The 21,081-nt window shown below is 38.0% G+C and overlaps 1 protein-coding gene across 5 annotated transcripts in view; it reads left to right on the top strand.

Moving 5' to 3' along the window:
* Positions 1-2,194: 2,194 nt before the first annotated feature.
* The window catches only part of LOC127845314 (kinesin-like protein KIF28), a 73,464-nt gene continuing 54,577 nt past the window's right edge, over positions 2,195-21,081 (top strand). For 4 of the 5 annotated variants that reach the window (XM_052376145.1, XM_052376147.1, XM_052376148.1 and 1 more), the window contains exons 1-3: positions 7,525-8,006; positions 17,625-17,663; positions 18,235-18,311. In XM_052376145.1, the coding sequence (XP_052232105.1) occupies positions 7,993-8,006; positions 17,625-17,663; positions 18,235-18,311 (130 nt within the window). In that variant the 5' untranslated portion in view covers positions 7,525-7,992. Of the gene's footprint in view, positions 2,375-7,524; positions 8,007-17,624; positions 17,664-18,234; positions 18,312-21,081 lie in introns of those variants that run through there. The other variant, XM_052376146.1, reaches the window with a different exon arrangement.

The following is a 21,081-nucleotide window of genomic DNA, read 5'->3' as shown; positions in this document are numbered from 1 at the left end:
AGAAAATTCTAACAAACACGAAAGCGTGAGCGCCTATATAATCATTTTTTTTTGGTTGTTGTTGTTGTTGTGATGTTTTAACTATAGTTACGATGTCCTCTTACTGTATATATACTAGAACATCTAATTTTCTACTTTTGTTCTTTATAAATACTTTTTAATGCTTTTCCAACTCAAAATTACATGCAACTGTCTTGTATTTACAGCGTTCTTTTCGGTTTGTAAACTTTGAATGTCTGTTGACATGATGCTGTGTGTTTCCTTGTAATTATTTGTTATGTAATCGCTAACAAACATGTAATAGGGTTTGTGATTTTGTTTATAAACAAAAGTAATATTTACACCATTAAAAGTATAATGTATAGAGGAAATGATGTTTTTGTAGAATATTTAAATAAAAAAATAAACATGGTCTAAGACATTAAGCATTAGCTCTAAATTCTGTGTAATATGTGTATCAAAGTCATTCTTTCCGCTATGGTATAAGTAGGGATTGTGTCCATCTTCTATGTGAATAGCTTTGTCTTTGTATATAACTGTCTACAATTATATCGATAACGTATTACTTAGCCCTTTCAGTGCGGGAACCGAATTTTAAAGGCCTTTGCAAACAGTTTGGATCCAGATGAGACGCCACAGAACGTGGCGTCTCATCTGGATCCAAACTGTTTGCTATTCTGATAGTATTCTTCGAAAAAAATGAAGAAAATGCTTATTTTACAAATTCAGCAGACGACATTTTAGCAGACGACAAATTTCCCAGCATGCAAAGGGTTAAGACGTGTTGCTTTTGTATTCATGTGTGTGTCACTGTCTATAATTATATGGTTATATTGTGTTGCATTTGTATTTATATATGTATCTGTTTCGAGTCTTGTAATAAAACGTTTTGGAAAAAATTGGCACGCACAGTAGAAGTATGGTCACATTAAAGGGGCCTTTTCACAGATTTTGGCATTTTTTAACTTATTCATTAAATGCTTTATATTGATAAATGTAAACATTGGATCGTAAAAGCTCCAGTAAAAAATCAAGAATAAAATTAAAAAAAGGAAAAGAACATTGCACGGAGCAGGTTTTGAACCAGTGACCCCTGGAGTCCTGCCAGAGTCCTGAAGTAAAAACGCTTTAGCCTACTGAGCTATTCCGCCGAATACACATACATGAAGTATTTTATACCTTATATAAGCAATCTTCGTAGTTTCACAAAATTTAACGACAAAAACAGAACTCTCCAAATTATTCAATCGTTTCGCGTTGCAACGCTTTATAATTTTTAGGTTTTAAAATCGTCAAAAGATGCATATAATGGCTATATTAGACCATGGTGAATGTTCAGTTTTACTGTTTCCTCACAAATATCATAACTATAACGAAAATTTGCGAATCTGAAACAACTTTTTTCAATTTTGTCAATTTACCAAAGCGTGAAAAGATCCCTAAATATTAATATTTATTTCAACAAAATACCAACGAAAGTTGTTTGTCTTTGTATAATGTATTATGCGAAGTTTTTTGTCTGTCTAAAACGAATGTATTTACGTAAATTGAAGACATTCTAAATTAATAAATCCTACTACTGTTCAGATTGCTTATTAATTTCTACATACTTACTTCGTGATTTTACAATACATTTAATCGTTAAATACACATGTACAGATCTATGAAATATTTATAAAATGTTGTTTGAACGTGAGTGTTTGGCGACCTATAGAAGACACAAATCATCATACTAAATTTTGAGCAAGTCATAATCATGTTATGATTGAAGGTCAACATATTGTTTACTTTTGATGTCAATTTTCAGTTTTATGGCTTATAAATAACGTAGTTATGCCAAAGACCTTCAAATTTATCTATAAACCTTTACCGCACATCGTCATTGACATCGAGAAAATTGATAGCGCTTCAAAATTACAATCGATCCCATTAAAAGGAACTTTAAAAATTGAAACTCAATATTTGGCCGTCGTTGGATATTTGACAGATAATTACTTTGTCGAAAATTATAGCTACCGAAACAAAGTGCGAAACACTGTGAAAATGCGATAGTATTATAATCTTGTATTGTTTGCAAAGGCGCTGTGCAAAACTTTACCGCTCTTCCTACTACTAAACATATATAAAAACAAACACAGTTTAAAAAAGGGATTTAGTACTTTGAGGACACATGTTTCATTCAATCGGCGTTAAAATTGTTCAAACCATTAGGAATGTGTGTTTTTATTTTTGTGTCAGATATTTAATTTCGTCGTATGAAAACTACAGAAGAGACTAAAATGAAGCAAGTGTCGATATAAAATGGAAAATATATGTACTGAGGAGTTCTTTTAAAGAAATATAACACTAGCAGCTTGATAATGGCACTGGAAGCGTAAGTACAGATAATTACAACCATCATATGAGTCGTGTTCTGAGAAAACTGGGCATAATGCTTGTGCGTAAAGTGTCGTCCCAGATTAGCCTGTGCAGTCCGCACAGGCTAATCAGGGACGACACTTTCCGCCTTAACTAGATTTTCGGTGAGGAGAGACTTCCTTTAAACGAAAAAAACAACATAAAAGCGGAAAGTGTCCCTGATTGCGTACTGCACAGGCTAATCTGGGATGACACTTTACGCACATGCATTAAGCCCAATTTTGTCAAAACGCGTCTCATATCAATCCAGTATCTATCTTCATTGCAATGGTGCTTGAACAACTCTGTTGTATTTACACCTTTTTCCCGCGTACATGCAGTGAATACATTGTTTTCTCCCTAATGCGATTGGCTATACTTAAAAAAAAGATTATTTAGAACGAGTAAAATGTTGACTCGGGTGCTCGTGTCTATGTGGTAATTCGTTAAAATAAAACCAATATAAACATTTATTCGTGTAAACGTTAACATACATATATATATATATATATATATATATATATATATATATATATATATATATATATATATATATATATATATATATATATATATATATATATATATATATATATATATATATATATATATATATATATATATAGCACATTCCATTCGTACAGGAAAAAAAAAAAACACTATAAAAACAAGGGAGGTAAATCTTTGACGTTTTCATACCATAATAACCACAGTTATTTATCTTCGTACGATTATCAGATTATTCTGGGAACCTAGGTTCTCATGAAAACTATATAACTTGTGTTCTGGTGAAAACCTAGGATATCGAATAAAAACTTGGGTTCTGAAAGTCATGTGCAATTTTCAAGCGAGAACCTGGGTTTTCATTACGAGAACCTAGGTTCTCAAAATGAAAACCTATGTTCTCATGAAAAACCTAGTTTCTTGGGATTATGCGTCGAACCGCTTGCCATTGTGATGCGTCAAAAATAACACCAAAAAAGTCCATGCCTTTATCTTAGCTTATATTTGTAGACGAAAAGTCCTATTGGCCTACTCATACGAAATAGCATACACTTACAGTGTCCGAAAAATTTCTTATGTTTCAGGTAGCCCACTGGGCTACCAATAAAAATATTTGGTAGCCCATAAAATTTACCTACAAAATGATAAGAGGCTAGTTTTCATCTTTATTTTATTTCTTCATTTGCATATACATAATATGTATACATACATATACACAATACAGCAAGTAGTCTGATTTACACGGTCAATATCATAAATGAATGTTACAGTACAGGTACCGTGTACTTAAATGTAAATGTACAAAAGAAAATCATATACTACATGTAGATATTACATGTATGTGCACATGTATGCGTACTTAAATTCGAACAGTACGTAAAGTCGGAAACGTAAATAAAGCGTTTAGATGATCAATACTATTGACTCTTATGGTGTTAATTAATGCAATTGCCCTTTTTAACAACAACTACCGAGTTTCCAAGAAATCAAGAGAGTATTAAATCATTTATTTACTTGTGTCCGACTATAAGTACTGTCCGAATTTACGTATTGCATCCGTATGTTACGACACTTGTGTGCAGTCAGTATACAATACAATACTTGTTTCAATAATGAAGAAACTGATACAGCGTAACGGTAACGATACAGCGTGTTTACATGATATTTTATTAAGAGAAAATGTCAATGCCAGATAATTCGTGAGATACCCCGGTACTTTAGTTGAAATTCACAACGAAACTTTTAACGGAAATTAAATGATCGCAATGTTGTACCCGCTACGAAATTTTTATTTACAAATAAATACACCCACGCCAATTTTCGCGCGCTTTTTATCTGGACAACGAAATTCATTTATTTAATGTAGAATTTGTAAACTAAAATAGCTGTGCAGTACACGACGCGTGCAAACCGTGTCAGGTGATTTACGCATGTTGCAAAACAACGGTCGCTCTTATAGATTTATAGTAGCCCGGCGGGCGTCAGCTGGAAAATTTCAGTAGCCCGATGAAAAATTTCGGTAGCCCCCGGGCTCCGGGCAATGGATTTGTGGGACACTGCACTTATACGTAATGCACTTAATATAACCCTTTGCATGCTGGGAAATGTGTCGTCTGCTAAAATGTCGTCTGCTGAATTTTTTAAATTAGCATTTATTTTCTTCGATTTTTTTTCAAATAATACTATCAGAGTAGCAAACAGTTTGGATCCTGATGAGACGCCACGTTCTGTGGCGTCTCATCTGGATCCAAACTGCTTGCAAAGGCCTTCAAAATTCGGTTCCAGCACTGAAAGAGTTAATATAACCCTTTGAAGAGTATGGCCCTTGATGGTATGAGATGGTGTAGACGTTGATTCGCTTTAACGCAGTGGTTGTTAATCGCACTTCTCATCGAGACCGACCTGGGTTAGATATCCGCCCCTCGGTGCAAGTGAGCTTTGTTGATGTTTACCATACCCACTTCCACACAGCCCGAGACCAAACCAAAATTGAATATCTTTTAGTAAGAACTAAATAGTGGTAATTGCCGCTATTATTCGAAATGTGTCCCTACTATCGGAAGTGAACTAAATCTAAAATGTAGGGGTGCTGCAACACATTCCGAGTCCTCACTTTATGCAGCCTTAGCCGAGGCAAGACCGGTCCTCATTAAAGGGGCCGTCCAACAGATAAAGCGCCGTGCGACGCGAAACGATATTTTGGGAAACTACGAGGATTGCTTAAATAGCTATAAAATACATCTGCTGTCAGCATCAGCATGGATGGTCGAGTGGTCAAGGCGGAATACTTTTTACTCCAGGACTCCAGGGCTGAGTGGTTCGAGCCCTGTTGATGGTTACTTTTTTCCTTTTTTTAAATTGCATTCTTGTTTTTTTACTGGAGATTTTTAATTCAAATGTTTAAATTTATCAATATAAATTATTTAAAGCATTTAATGATAAGCTTCAATACATGCTAAAATATGTTGGACGGCCCCTTTAACTTCGAGATTCCATAAATGCAGTTTGATGTGTAAGAGAGGGCGAAAACAACCTATCAAACTATGCATGATTATTGTTTATATCTTTGGCAAATACTTTTGCAATTGTTCCACAGAAATGAACGTCAAGCTTTTACATAGAATTGAACCGAGCATTAAAATACCATCTATAGACAGCAAAATCTGATCAAATGTTCAACACTTCTATATCACTTTTCCATGAGATAGAATAAAAGACTGCTGTTAAAAATGACTTCTATACTTGCCTAGTGTAGCCTCATAATCATTGCGCATTTCCATCTGTCTGTGGGCGGCCATGGTCTTATATTGTTGTCGAAATTAGTTCAGCTCTTTTTGTAAGTACATAATTAAATAGTGTTCAATGGGACTTCTGTCCATCGCTTACTCTGGTTGATTACAGCCAACAAACACATTAACCCATTTATGCCTAGTAGACTCTTTCATCCTTCTTAATCGGATCAATTTATTTCCAAAATTAGGGATGTCTAGTATATTTATTTCTATATTTAGATTATTTCTTACAGAAATTCCTTTAAGCAAACAGCGCAGACCCTGATGAGACGCCGCATCATGCGGCGTCTCATCTGGGTCTACGCTGTTTGCCAAGGTCTTTTTTCTAGACGCTAGGCATAAATGGGTTAAGTGGAACGTCGTGAGCACAATCAGATTCCAATTTCTCAACGCATAAACCGCATTTTTAAACGATTTAATGTAATTCCCAGCTGCTATTTAATACCATTCCATTTAGCGTACCAACACGCTCGGTGTTAAGGATTGTCAACTCATATCAGGTAATTTTAAGAGGATTTATTCATCCATATTTGATCGAATTTACCAATATTAACGCGATAAATGTTTCCATTTCACACAAATAATAAATACTTGGATTTAATCAACCCAGATACTCGACGACTTTATCCCAAAAGCACTCATAACTATTATCAACTTCCGTCATTGTGAATGTAATATTTATAATAATTTTTATTAAGTGACTGATTAAAATATCTAATTTATCAAAACACATATTATATTGTAAATAAAGACATCATAGTTTCACTAAACTAATACCAATGCGAAAATAGTTTTTCAACACCGTCCCGAAAGCGGAGAGGACTTCGTCATCGTTTTCCAACTCGCATCCAAAAAGAGTTGGAGCCATAGATCACTAGCCGTGTCTCATCAATTACTTTTTTCATTGAAAATACAAATTAACATTTGCCGTTAATATTCTGATAGAACAAAAGACCAATCTTTAGGTACGTGTATTTTGATATGTTGTTTAATGTGAATACCATGAACTTTACCAAAAAAAATTAAGGATATATTAATGAACTTTTATTTAGAATGTTCAGAACAATTGTTGTATTTAAACCGTTTGCTTATTGTGGTCATCCAAACGAGACGCTAGTTCTTATAATTTGAGCATTGTTCTGAGAAAACTGGGCTTAATGCATGCGCGTAAAGTGTCATCCCAGATTAGCCTGTGCACAGGCTATTCATGGACGACACTTTCCGCCTAAACTTGATTTTCGGTAAGGATGGACTTCCTTGAAACTAAAAATTCCATAAAAGCGGAAAGTGTCGTCTCTGATTAGCCTGTGAGGACTGCACAGGCTAATCTTGGACGACACGTTACGCACATGCATTAAGCCCAGTTTTCTCAGAACGCGGCTCATTTCTGAATCTTGCCATACTACACATCTCATAATATAAACCTGTATTACAGTATGATACTTAGATAATCATTAGCGCTCTTCAAATTGCTTTACATAACTTTATCCATAATACTGTATCAAAAGGTGAACAAGTCGAATAATCCCAGCTCTTTGACTGATAAATAAGTAAACTAGATAGAACAATAAAGGTGCAAGAGTATTACTACATACAGTACAAATATCTTAAAAAACCAATCCGCTTAATCTTTTTGATTGTGTCCAAATACTTGAACAAGAAAATTTAACAAAAGATTACAATAGTGATATTTTACAGTAATAATCCCGATAAAGAATGGGAAACAAATCCAGTTAATCTGTGTTGAGACGTATTGTTGATAACATCCCCCTTAAAAACCTTAAGATTTCAAGTTTGGTGGCGTTATTTATTTATTGCGGGTGCTCCCACCATGTATTACGTGCACGTGTACACACTGGGGATCACAATGCCCATCCAATCGCACGGTTCGGTTACCACTGTTTTGTTTACAATGGAAACGGATAAATGTGTATAGTCTGTTTCCGTAATCTTTCTATTAAAATCTACGCCCATGAATACGCAACTCGACAATAGTTAATGGACATATGGATTTAGAGAACATTTATAATATCGACTGCTACCGACTAGTACCATTTTCTGATTTTGCGCGATTCTCTATTTAGACACGAAGTTAATTGAACTGTTTCCTAAAACGCACTATAGCTGAACAATACACAATGCTCGATAGCGCGTGACAATTGGCGCAATTCTGTCAACGAGCTGTAAGAGTCGTCTGCTACAACGAAGAACTACTGTGATGAGTGTCTGTGTGTGTGATCTCTTCGGAATATTAGAAATACTGGAGTATAAATATAAATAATAACATATTTTCGCAATCATGTCGGGAGAATCGTAAGTTGGACATTTTCAGTTTATAATTTCAATGATGCAGACGGTAAAATATTAATGATTAGAAAGGCATTGTACATTTATATCCAATCGAAGCTGTATTGATTTGCAGGTCAATAAACAATTGATCAAGTCAGAATTTAATTCATGTGCAGCACACGGAACGCATGATAGATTGTCTTATCGAATTACCACAGTTATTATGAAATTGAACGATGCTATTATGTGCCATTCAATTATAAACTGTGAAGTTGCTTAAAGAGCATTTTTACATGATTTCATATTTGTGTTTTTTTTTTTTTAAAACATTGACTTATATGTTTACTAACAAATCTATAATGTTTTGGATAAAGTAAAATAATTATAATAGCAAGAAACAAAGTTTAGTGAAAAAATATTGCCTTCCCCGTTATAGGCACTCTCCCTTATAACCTAGTGCCCTACCACTGAGCCACACAGGATTTTGTATTAATCTGGGAATTATAAATGCTGTGTTTGTACAACATATGTGTTGTACTGAGGAAAAACATTCCAAACCCTTAATTATTTTACCAATCATGATTGATGATTATAAAGGAACGCATTTAAAGAATTGTAGTGTTTTCACCCGGTTAGCTATTCGTGGGTTTTAATGCAATTATCACAACCGCTAGCAAAGATAATAAATACGATACTCACATGGGCATCGACTGGAATCCTCGTCAGGATGGCACCAAACGTCCTCGTCGTCTTCGAGGGAACTCGTCGGCTTGACGCGTCGGCTCGTCGGGTAGACACTCGTCGGCTCGTCCACGTCACGAAATGGCACTATACATGTACTTCTGGGAATACACCTCCAGGCAAATACGTACTTAAACATACAGTCACCGGCTTACATACACATATACTTCTGGGAATACACTTCCAGGGAAATACGTGTCATTGACACAATCACAGGCAACTCACAGACTCACATACACAGTCACAGACTCACTTATATCTTCTGGGAATGGCCTTCCAGGTAAATACGTGTTGAACACACATAAAATACAATATAATACAATACACACAGGCTCACAGCTAGACACTGGCTAACATACACAGGCTTAACCCCCTGGAACTACTAACGTACTCAGGGTTACACGCACAGGTTCACAGTTACAGGCTCACAGTTACAGACACACATATGCAATACAATACCATATAAAATATACAGGCTCACAATTCCTCACACAATACTCACATTGGGACATAGGCACATAAACACATCTACTCACCTCAACGTCCCGTGCACAAGAGACCGTACAAACTCGTGCTGCCCAGCATGCACTATACCGATTTGTCGCTGGTTCCCAGTCACGAGGTATGTGCGCGTTTTATAGGCTGGGCACCGGCACAACACTCCTCCCACTTTTCTCCTTTTGGGACGACGCCACACAGCGAAGGAATCGTACCGGCGCTATATACCGATGAAGTAATAGTGCCCCTCGCGTAAGCACCTTGACCTAACACCTCAATGTTAGGTCTGCATGCCGGCCAGCTTTCGTCCGACCTCTCTTTCTGCGCAACGTCTGCAATATACCACAACTAAAATTAATTCATCTCCATTTAATGTCAGATACTTCCTTTTAATAATCTTAGAATAATAACCCACAGTAACCCACAATTGGTTATGCCTTAGTGCAAATAGGCTTGCTTACAAAATGCAAAGACATGATAAACGAAAACAGTTTCAGTGAATTTCTAATTTGCACAACTATGAAACTATACGCTTTAACCATAAAGCCATAATTAAATGAAATCAATAGTCACTGTGACTGCTTTTAATTTGATGATGCATATAAGCCTAAAATTGTGTAAAAACAAATCTGCCAAAAAATTCGCCTTCTTTTTCAAAACAAGGTCCTGTAACTCCTGTCCTTTTCTTGTCTACACAATGAATGGACAGGAGCACCCACCTTACAACCTATTTTCACAAATTTTAACAAATAACATAAATGCGACAAATACATCCGCTTTGCAGCACAAATGAGAAGGCCCTCACCCCCACATGGAAATGCATAATCTACAATAAAAATCATCTTGGTTATATTATACAATCACAAGAATTTTAACAAAGGGACTACAAATGCGTTAAAATACATATCTAAGTGGCAAAAGGTTAAAAGTATAAGAATAAAAATAATCTTATTTTTGTCCAAGTATAATACCTATAATTGCTTTTAATGTTACAAATTCATTTTATTGACATTATCTGGAGGGAAATACAACTAAAATAAAACAAAAACTATTGTACCCACTACACTCCTCCCACTTTTTCTCCTCTTGGGCCGCCGCCCCCATGGTAATCGTACAGTCGCACCCAAGGCAGAAAAGACAGACACTCAAATGGGACTATGATTTCCCCCTTCCCGCAGGCACAGGAGTGCCTTTGCCCAGCGGGGTACATACAGACCGCTGCATTCTAGCGGTTAGTGACCAATATGTTTCTTGCATATTTAAAATTCCATCAAATTAGTAAATAAAAAAAAACATTCTTGTCGGCTATCGTCTGACAATTACTTAATCAAGAAAAAACATTATTGTTGGCTTTTGTCCAACAAGTACATTCCCTTATGTATTAGAATGTGAAGATCCCACTGAGAAATACAAATGTACTGTACTTTACAAAAATAAAAACAAAATAAAAGTGTACATGCACCGGAAAACATCTCCAGCCATTCAAAAAATCAAAGCGACGTAACTAGACCGTTGCCGTTATATAAAACTTTAAAAAGACAGGCAAATATTGTTTATAAGAAGAATTCCGGGAAATACCACTTCCGGCCAATAAAAAAAAACACAAACAGTATGGAGTGTGACAGTGGTCGTGCGACAATGTCACACCTGACCATAAGAGAAAAAACCAGACTTCACGGGAAATAATCAAACACATCCGTGACTGTGCAAAGCAATTCTTAGCGCGGTAATACAAAAATTACAGGAAGTTAAGCGCGGACAGAACAAGATAATTTGGGACGACACCTTATGTTTATGCATTAAACCCCCTTTTCGCAGAGCACTGCTTAGATAAATTTCAATTTTATAATTCCAACAATATTGCGATAAAAGCCTGGTCTTAAACTGAGACAATAGGACATATATCTTTTCAAAACAATCTAATCAACTTACTCCAAATGTTTAATAGAAATCTTACTTTTGGTCTTCTGCGTACAACGTAATACATTAACAACACCGCGAATAGGATAGAGTTTCCAGTAACAAAACATCAGAGTAGTAAAAAGGATCACAAAAATAGGTTACCATACCGCTGTTTAGTATTATGTGACTGCAACGTTACTGTTATTGTTTAAATTGGGGGAACATTGTATTTTTAATTGTTTTCCTAGTCTTACTAACAATTAACCTCGCCATTTTTCCAATTTTAGGCGGTACAGATTTTGGAAGTAAGACGCTCTGGTGGTCGCCAACCTAATTTCCAACGCTGGGACCGCTCCCAGCGGCGAGAACTAGAGGGTCGCCACCCTCTTAAGCCACGCCTAACAGGCCTTCGAAATTCATCCTCCCTTCTTTTGTCCGGGGCAACTCTGTATCCGGATGCGCCACCCCCTCGGTGGTCACCCGCGGCGACTCCGTATCCGGTCGCACACTTCCGGCGGTCCGCCGCAGCGACATCAGCCGGATCCACATGTCCGGCGGTCGGTTTGGCCCCATCTCCAGTGGCCGACCTGGCCATCACTTGCGCTGCCTGGCCAATTTCCCCTCCCTGGGCAACTTCTGCCGCCTCTCGGCTGGCTGCTTCCGCAGACTCCCCGTACACCTGTTGTACGCGAAATGCATCCACGCACACAGGATCCCCATGGTCTCCTTCAGTGATATTGCCAATGACCATCCCTGGATCACGGACGACATCTGGCACAGTTGGCTGCACCAGGGGAACTGCATCGTGCACGTCCTTGGCATGCTGTGGGACTCCCCTCTCGAGGTTCAAAACCTGTCCATCAAAAATAATGGTGGCCTCTGCCATATTAATGATGGCTCTGCCTGGATTTACCAAAATGTCGAACCCAAGAAGCATATCGACATCTGTCGGAGCTACATGCAAATGCTCCCGATACCAGCAGTTGCCAATCTTTAACTCAACTGGGCCTACGACAAAACTCGGCATGGAGTAGTCCCTTCCTGTCATCAACAACTTGACATCACCCAGCTTGGGAGGTGGCTGCTTGATGGCCTCATAGATCCGATCAGAGATAATACTGACCTCTGCTGCCGAATCAACCACTGCGTCAACCACGATATCTCCCACCTGCACCTTCATGCAGAACTGGGACACCGAACCTAGCTGGTTTTCATGAACCACTTTCGGGTGACCCGACTGCTCATCCGCTACCACTACGGGCGCTTTCTCCTCATGGTTGGCCAAGGACATGGTATTTTCAAGACAATTCCGCTGGAAATGTCCCAATCCACCACACTTAAAGCAAGATATGCCCCGCCGCGTCATACCAGGATATTCGCCCCAATTAGACCCATATCTTCCTCGCTTGGATCCCTCATGGCGGAAATTTGAATGTTGGTATCCACTACGATACCCGCTGTTTCGCCAGTTCCCGGCGCTCCCATGGTAAGCATTTGAGCCGGATCCCCTTTCTTGGGCATGTTGGTTCATGCCCACGTGGACCGGCGCGGCTCCAGGTGCCTTCTTGATAGGGATCCTCAGCCGCACACTCGCCATAGCATCCCTCGTCAACGTCGGGACGGAACAACGGAACCGGTCGTTCGACGCAGCGAACAGCATCCGGGTTCCCACAAGGGCTGGACAACAGTTCCACGGCACCCTGCAATTGACCAACCACCTGGCTCAACTTGTCGAGCGCCGACCCACTCACCACCTCTGGAATTGGTTCCTCGCCAACCGCGTGAACCCATCTCAAGTCCTCCTGCTCATCCATTTGGATAGGGGCACATGCAAATTGAATGTGATGGAACATTCTAATTTTTCCAATTGCCTCTCCTATCGACTTTGGTTGCTGCATGCTCACCTGCAGGCCTGCTTCTCTGTCATGTAGCCCATAGCAAAACTTTGCCACTGCCTGCTCGGTGGCGTATGTTTGGGGCAGATCTCGGAATGCCTTAGTGGCTAGCGTGAGTACGCGATCTGACCACTCATCCAATGATTCTCCTACCGCCTGAGAAATCGCCTGGAAACGCCCTTGCGCAGTAGCAGGGAGCTCTTTGGCGTCGAAACGCTCTTCCAGACGATGCAGTAACTCCTTATAAGAGACAGTTTCCCTGCCTTCAGTTATTACTGCATAGAAATCTGACGCTTTTCCCACCAAACACCAAACCAACCCATCAGCGCGCTCATCATCTGACCATTTGTGCAATTTGGCATAGCGCTCAAACTTGCCCCGGAATACTGGCCAATTGCTACGACCGTCAAACTGCAAGTTTTTAGGTATCCGGGTAATCACATCCCGATTACTTGGAGTAGCAGGGTTTTGTGTAGTTGCATGCAGGAGTGCAACAGGAAGGCTCGGTATTACAGGCGGGTTGATGAGCGTCTGCGTAGCCGGCTGATTAGGTATTACAAGTTGGTTGATGGGTACCAACATAGCAGACTGATTTGGTATGCTAAGTTGGTTAACGGGCGCCAGGTTAGCAGGCTGATTGTACATGCTATGTTGGTTAATAGACGCCAACGTAGCAGGCTGATTGTATATGATAGGCTGGTTTATTGGTACCTGGGGTTTTGTAAAAACAGGGCTTTTTTTCCTGACTTTGTGAAGCGGCCCTGGCACCCTCACTTTGTGAAAAAATGAGTCGTGAACTTTTAAAAATTGTGAAAAAATGAGTCGTGAACTTTTCAAAATTGTGAAAAATTGAGTCGCTAACTATTCAAAATTGTGAAAAATTGAGTTGCGAACTTCTTAAAATTGTGAAAAACCGAGCCATGAAATTGTTGAAATTGTGAAAAACGGCCAATTTTGTAAAAATTCACGGCCCTGTTAGATTTGTGAATTGTCCCTATCAAAATTGTGAAATGTCCTTCCAGGGCCACTCGCAAAGAAGGAAAAAAAGCCCTGGTAAAAAGGGGCAATGGTTCCCTCATTCTAACCTGAAGCTCTTCCCAGCAAGCCGTAATATCCGTCTCCAAGTCGGATATCTGGGAAGCAAGCTCGGCCTTTACCCGATCCTGAGCATAGGGCCCCTCCTTTCGGACAGGCATACCTACCCCCCACCTTTCGTGTGAGTCAACTGATCTACCTAATAACAACCACCCCATCCCCTCATCATGGGTTTCATCCCCTTCCCCAAAGGCCTCAGCCAACAACATTGGGTTAGGACGGAAGTCCAACAACCGCATATCCTCTCGATCCAGAGGCCGCCGAATAATCACTCCCAACGAGTCTGGGGACAGGTTCCCCGCAATCTCCCTAAACTGCACAATGACCTTAGCCAATTTTGGGCCCACCCCCGGAATAGATGTCAATACATTGGGAGGGTCAAAATTTACTCGTATTAATTGTGGCCCCGGTGAGCGACTCTTGCTGCCCACGCAACTCATCATTGCCAATTTATTTACTTAAAATTAAAAAAATACTTCGGAAAAATAAAATTCCAATCAGTGTAGAACTGGACGACAATTAACATAAAATTGCTCACTAATAAACGATAAATAAAATCGCTACCACTGTTGTTCCTATAAATAATTAATCAAAATCTGCAAATAAAAAACACGTCGCTGTAACTTTACGTTAAGCACCAATTTCCCGGGACCCAGTTTACATTCGCAATAACACTGCTGTAAAAAGAATTATATATAGACAAAACTCGTGCCCGTAAATTTCTATTTCCTCGGACTTTACTGATACAAAGCAGTCAACCAAACACGTTTATTATGAACTGCTGCGCACAGAATTCGCGCCAACTAATAACGGGAAAAATTGCCAATAAAAAACACGTGTCCGTCCGTTGATTACACAAGCAATGAACCTGTAACAAACAGCATTGGACAATCACGTTTTTTAACAAATATTTCGCCAACTGATAACCCAGCCGGCGATGCGAACAATGAAGAAAAATGATGCCGTCTGTTTTTACACACGACTAAAAATAGACGAAAAATGCGTGCAACTGTTAAATTATAGAAATAACGTTTTAAAACGAACACAGAACTTTAAATTAAATTTGATGCCGCGGTCCAAACTAAATTTCACGATGCCGATTTATTTGCAACAAAGTTATATATAGAACTAGCCTAACCGTTAAACACAAAAACACAATTACACAAACCCCACCGTACTACCATTGTAGTGTTTTCACCCGGTTAGCTATTCGTGGGTTTTAATGCAATTATCACAACCGCTAGCAAAGATAATAAATACGATACTCACATGGGCATCGACTGGAATCCTCGTCAGGATGGCACCAAACGTCCTCATCGTCTTCGAGGGAACTCGTCGGCTTGACGAGTCGGCTCGTCGGGTAGACACTCGTCGGCTCGTCCACATCACGAAATGGCACTATACATGTACTTCTGGGAATACACCTCCAGGCAAATACGTACTTAAACACACAGTCACCGGCTTACATACACATATACTTCTGGGAATACACTTCCAGGGAAATACGTGTCATTGACACAATCACAGGCAACTCACAGACTCACATACACAGTCACAGACTCACTTATATCTTCTGGGAATGGCCTTCCAGGTAAATACGTGTTGAACACACATAAAATACAATATAATACAATACACACAGGCTCACAGCTAGACACTGGCTAACATACACAGGCTTAACCCCCTGGAACTACTAACATACTCAGGGTTACACGCACAGGTTCACAGTTACAGGCTCACAGTTACAGACACACATATACAATACAATACCATATAAAATATACAGGCTCACAATTCCTCACACAATACTCACATTGGGACATAGGCACATAAACACATCTACTCACCTCAACGTCCCGTGCACAAGAGACCGTACAAACTCGTGCTGCCCAGCATGCACTATACCGATTTGTCGCTGGTTCCCAGTCACGAGGTATGTGCGCGTTTTATAGGCTGGGCACCGGCACAACAGAATTTACCGTTCAGTTAGCGTGGTGGTTGGTTCAAGGGTCTCTCTAGTCCAAATAAGTAGACATAATCTAACAATGATATCGACCTCATATTTATTGGAGTAGGGTCTCTCACCAAGGTGACCCAGGTTTAATCCCGATCCCGCATGGTGTGAGTTTGGTTGGTGGTTACCATAGCAGACAGGTGGGTTTTTCTCCGGGCTCTCCGGCTCCTCCCCCCCCCCACAACACATGATCACAATTCAAGTCTTTCACGTACAACTAAATAGCTGGAAATTGCAGCCATAAACTTGTGATTCTAGTAAGTAAATGAGGTTGAATGCTGGTACACACACGGAGTCCACATATAATGCAGCATCAGCCATACCATTTGAAGTATTTTCGAGAAACTTGGCTAATATGTTAAGGTTATTGAGACAAGGTGCATAAGGCATGAGTCAGTCATGCCTGTGCAAGGGTAAGATATTATTTTAAGGTTAAAAGTTTGAGGATCTTTTTTCTGGTCTTTTCCAATATCTCCTACATGTGTACCCATTGAAAGATTGTCATGAAACTTGGCTGCAATCTTTACCTTATTGAGACAATGAGAAGTTATGAGGGCACTAGGTCAAGGTAATATTTAAGGTTAAAGGTGTGAGCATCCATTTTCATATCTCCTATATATTTGGAAAGAATTAACTGAAACTTGCTGAAATGTAAAGGACAGTGTGACGATGTTCAGAAAGCATGAGATTGACATGCCGACTCAAGGTCAAGGTCATACTTCATTGTTATTTTTTTAGCCTCAATTTTCATGTCTGCTCCATATCTCTTAGACCGTTTCAAGGATTTTCATGACACTTGGCTGTAATGTCTAGTTCATAAAGACTATGAACAGACAGCTTCAGTCAGTCATGCTTGCTCAAGATCAAGGTTATACTTTTAAGGTCAAATGTTAAGGGGCTTTATATTTGTGTCCGGTCCATTATACCCATTGAAGTTTTTCACAAAACTTGCAATTTATAGGTAATTGAGACAATGTGCAGAAGGCATGAATCAGTCAGTCAGTCTGGCCTACTTAAGTTCAAGGTCATGCTAAAAGGTCAAAAGTTTGATCTTGTATTTTAGTGTTGGGTCCATATCTCCTATGAGCAATTTAGGATTTTAATGAAACTTGGCAACAGTGTTTAGATCATTGAGATAGTGTGAAAGCATGTGTCAGTCAAGGTTAAGGTCATACTGCAAGGTCAAATGTTTATCCTATTTTTCGTGTCCAGTCCATATCTCCTTTACCCCCTTTAACTATTTTCATCAAACTTTGCCAAATGTTAGTCATTTAGACGATGTGACAAGTCAGTCATGCTTGCTCAAAGTCTTCTTGCCTTCTTACTACTGGGCTTTCTGACAATTGAGTCTTTTGAATATCTGGGTTTAGGAGTACCAGGCTTTCAGAATATTGAGTGGGCACCATTCCATACAATCAATAGTTTTATTAAAGATCAGTAATGTTACATCAATCCTAATATCTGGTATGTAACCCTGTATGTTTCTTTTTTTTACAGGGTAAAGGTTGCTGTGCGGGTCAGGCCTTTTAATCAGAGGTAAAATCCTTTTAAAATAATTTAAATTAAGCATAATGATTTTGTTTACCAGTACTTATCAGGACGTATGACATCAGCATTGGGGGTGAGGTGGGGGGGGGGGGGATCATTTGTATACACAAAATTTACTCTGATAACCTTACTTTTTCTTCAACTCTTTAATACTTTTATACCATAACACATTAGTAAATAATATAGACAGTGTTGTTGAATATTTACCTGGGTACGTTTTATATTGGTCATATTTGTAAGAAGCTAATGAAGCCACATATCAATTATAACACCACATTCCTCTCTGTGTGACCATTATTAACTATTCCCAGTGTTCTTTGTAACCTTTGTATGTAAGGAATTGGCATTTAATTAAGTTAGAAAAGTAATTATGTAAGAGTTGTGATGCTTAAATTAATTAGCATTCATAGGAAATCAGGAACATAATCAGGATTAAAAGCTTTGCATCTAATTAATTTTTGCCCCCAAAGTATGGCACCAGTAATAAGTTGTTAAAAAAAAAGAATGAATAATAATTAGTAGCTTTTTAGATGTTCTGATGATTATGTCACACTTACAGAGAGATAGACAGACAGGCAAAATGTGTGATCAAAATGGATGGACAGATGACCATGATCTACAATCCAGATGCTCCAAGTAAGTGTTTGGAAAAAAACAATCTGGTTAAGAAATCCACTTAAAGCCAGCATCGTGTCACAAGAATACAAAAAGCATACCCGTAGCCAGGGGGGTGCGTTGGGTGCGTTTGCAACCAATGTTTTTGGACGACTAAAATGGTACTATAAGTTGCACACAACTTTATTGGACGCAAAAACGGTTATTAATTTTTTTCAGGAACCCAGTGAGTATTTAAGCGTTAAATTAATGTTGTATTCAATATGCAACCAACAGGTCACAATATAATTAATTTCTCGAAGTTTTAACCGTATAATGTTTGAAATCAACAGAAGTTGTGACAGCAAAATTTGAGAAAATCTAAGAAGCCGGTCCCCGCAAAATGGCATTGAAATCTTTGTTACAAATAGATTTTTTTTTCCTGTAAAATGCAAAATTATTAACCTCAGGCACTCTAATCCGTATAAAATCGATACTTATTTATAGATATTTGATACTAAATGATTGTTTTGTAACTTTTGTCATCGTTATTACTGTCTATAACTGTAATAGATATCATAACAAAATGTTGAAGCCTACTTATTGTGGGTTGAAATCGCAGTTCAATAACCTTTTTCGACAATTATCTAAATGGCTGGAAAAACAATTTGATTTACTTGAATAAAACAATAATCTTATAAAAAAGAACATACATTTTAGAAGATAATTAACAGAATGTAAAGTCAGCTTCCAAAAATGACTGAAATCATTAAGGACACCCTTCAACTATTGCCGAAGACTAATGAGTCACTGGTTAATAACTTTGCATTATACCACGATTTATAACAAGAACACATTGTGCACAGCATTTTAGACAGACTGAGTTGCCTTTTTGTTATATCCCCGTACATCCATTTTCAGATCCCCTAAATGGTTTCCCAGCAAAAAAATATCAGCTATGCTTAAGTCATGATAATTTTTTTTGTTGAATGACAAGAAAACAAATCATGGTTACAAAGCAATGAAGTTTTTTTGTAGCCAACACTTAATGGCATCTGTTCTGCTCACATACATAATTTTACACTGTGTTTTAATTATGTCAAACTTTACACTAGGAATGTCATATTCTTAAACAGTTGCTATAATGAATTAAAAACGTTATATCATATGATCAGATGGGTTCGTGTACATACCGTCTTTTCTTTTTTCGTTTTGCATTCGACAACACGAAACACGAAAATTAACGCATATTAGTTCATATTCCGATTTTCTTATAACCGAAACAAATACAAAAAACAAAGAACAAGTCGACATATTTATAACGTTTTTCGTTTTACTAATTACAAAACAAAACACGACACGTGTATGTCTATTCCTATTTCGTTTCAATTTAAATTAAAAAAAAATCAATATTAGAAAATTAAAACAAAGCGCCTGCTCTCATTTATCGTTCTTGATTTGATAAAACGATGCACGGAAAACGAGGGGCGCTGCGCAGCTTTATTTGGATGATAACTCATGATAAATCTTAGTGCGCAGTTTCCTCCCTTTGAAACTATTATTTTGAATAATAAAATGTTCACTATTACATGTATTATAGAGGAAGAATAGACGAGTCTTGGCACAGCCTTTTTGGCTAGTCTAATGGAATAATGTATAGATCAACAGTAAAGTTATATACCAATATACATGCCTGCTTTTGTTTCAAGTCATTTGATTTGATTTAATGTATAACATGCATTACAATAATCATTGCACAATAAAATATCTTTGTTCGGCATAGCCTTTCTCTTCAAGTAATAAACAAAAATCGAATTATTTACTACACTGTATTCATATCTGTTTAAGAAATGAAATAAAAAATCCACATTATTGCTAAACATAAACACATGTACATTCAATTAGTATGGTGAATTATTCCTAAGAGCGTGCACGGCCTCATAAAGCCCTGTCATGGCACGTCGTGTGCCGTCCTGGCACATACACTTCGGGTAACTGGCTGGCGGTGGGTTCTCGTACCACGTGTACATGCAGTTCTTGCATCCAACCAGTGATTTGCAACAAATTGCAAATGTAGGCTGCGACACTGGCCCTGAATGTATTAATTTATGTTGTTATAAAGCTATCGGTTCACGCACTGAGTTCTTTTTAAATTTTATCAGCATGATTAATTGATTATATTTGGTGCTCCCTTTATAGAATAAAGAAAATTTGCTTATAACAATTATAAAATTATTTGAAACTCTTTGAGAACACATCATTCAAATAACAGAAAAATCAACGCTAAGTATAGTTCATTATGTCAATGGATTTTATTTTATAAGTTACAACTCTGACGTTGTTACAAATTTATTTATTTATTTTTAATAATGTTTTTGTTTGGTGTACAGATTTTGTCCAAGTTTTGAAGGACTGTTAAAATGAACTGGATGTGTATAAAACGAATAAAATAATACACTTTTCGACTAATAAATGTACTTTAACAGATCATGCAAGCGAACGCTTGATGGCGCGCTCCTCAAATATATCATTGACTCAGCAAATCATACACGTATTGTTACAAATGTAAACACTTTTCTATAATGGCATTCGAGTTTCATTTTAGGAGACAACCAAGGTCTTAAACGGAACATTTCAACGAGTGCAAGTAGATTCTATAGGCGTGACGCATGCTATTCGCCTTCTTTAAGTAACGTAACGTTTAAAGGAAAAAATATTAAGCGGCGTTATACTATCATTGGAATGTATATATCTTGATAGCATTAACTATATCTTGGGCGCACTTTCAGGAACATTAAATATGTTGTTTAAT

This window comes from Dreissena polymorpha, chromosome 9 (assembly GCF_020536995.1).
Source record: "Dreissena polymorpha isolate Duluth1 chromosome 9, UMN_Dpol_1.0, whole genome shotgun sequence".
Classification (NCBI taxonomy): domain Eukaryota; kingdom Metazoa; phylum Mollusca; class Bivalvia; order Myida; family Dreissenidae; genus Dreissena; species Dreissena polymorpha.
Note: the sequence above shows the minus strand (reverse complement) of the source record. Positions and strands in the feature narration are given on the sequence as shown.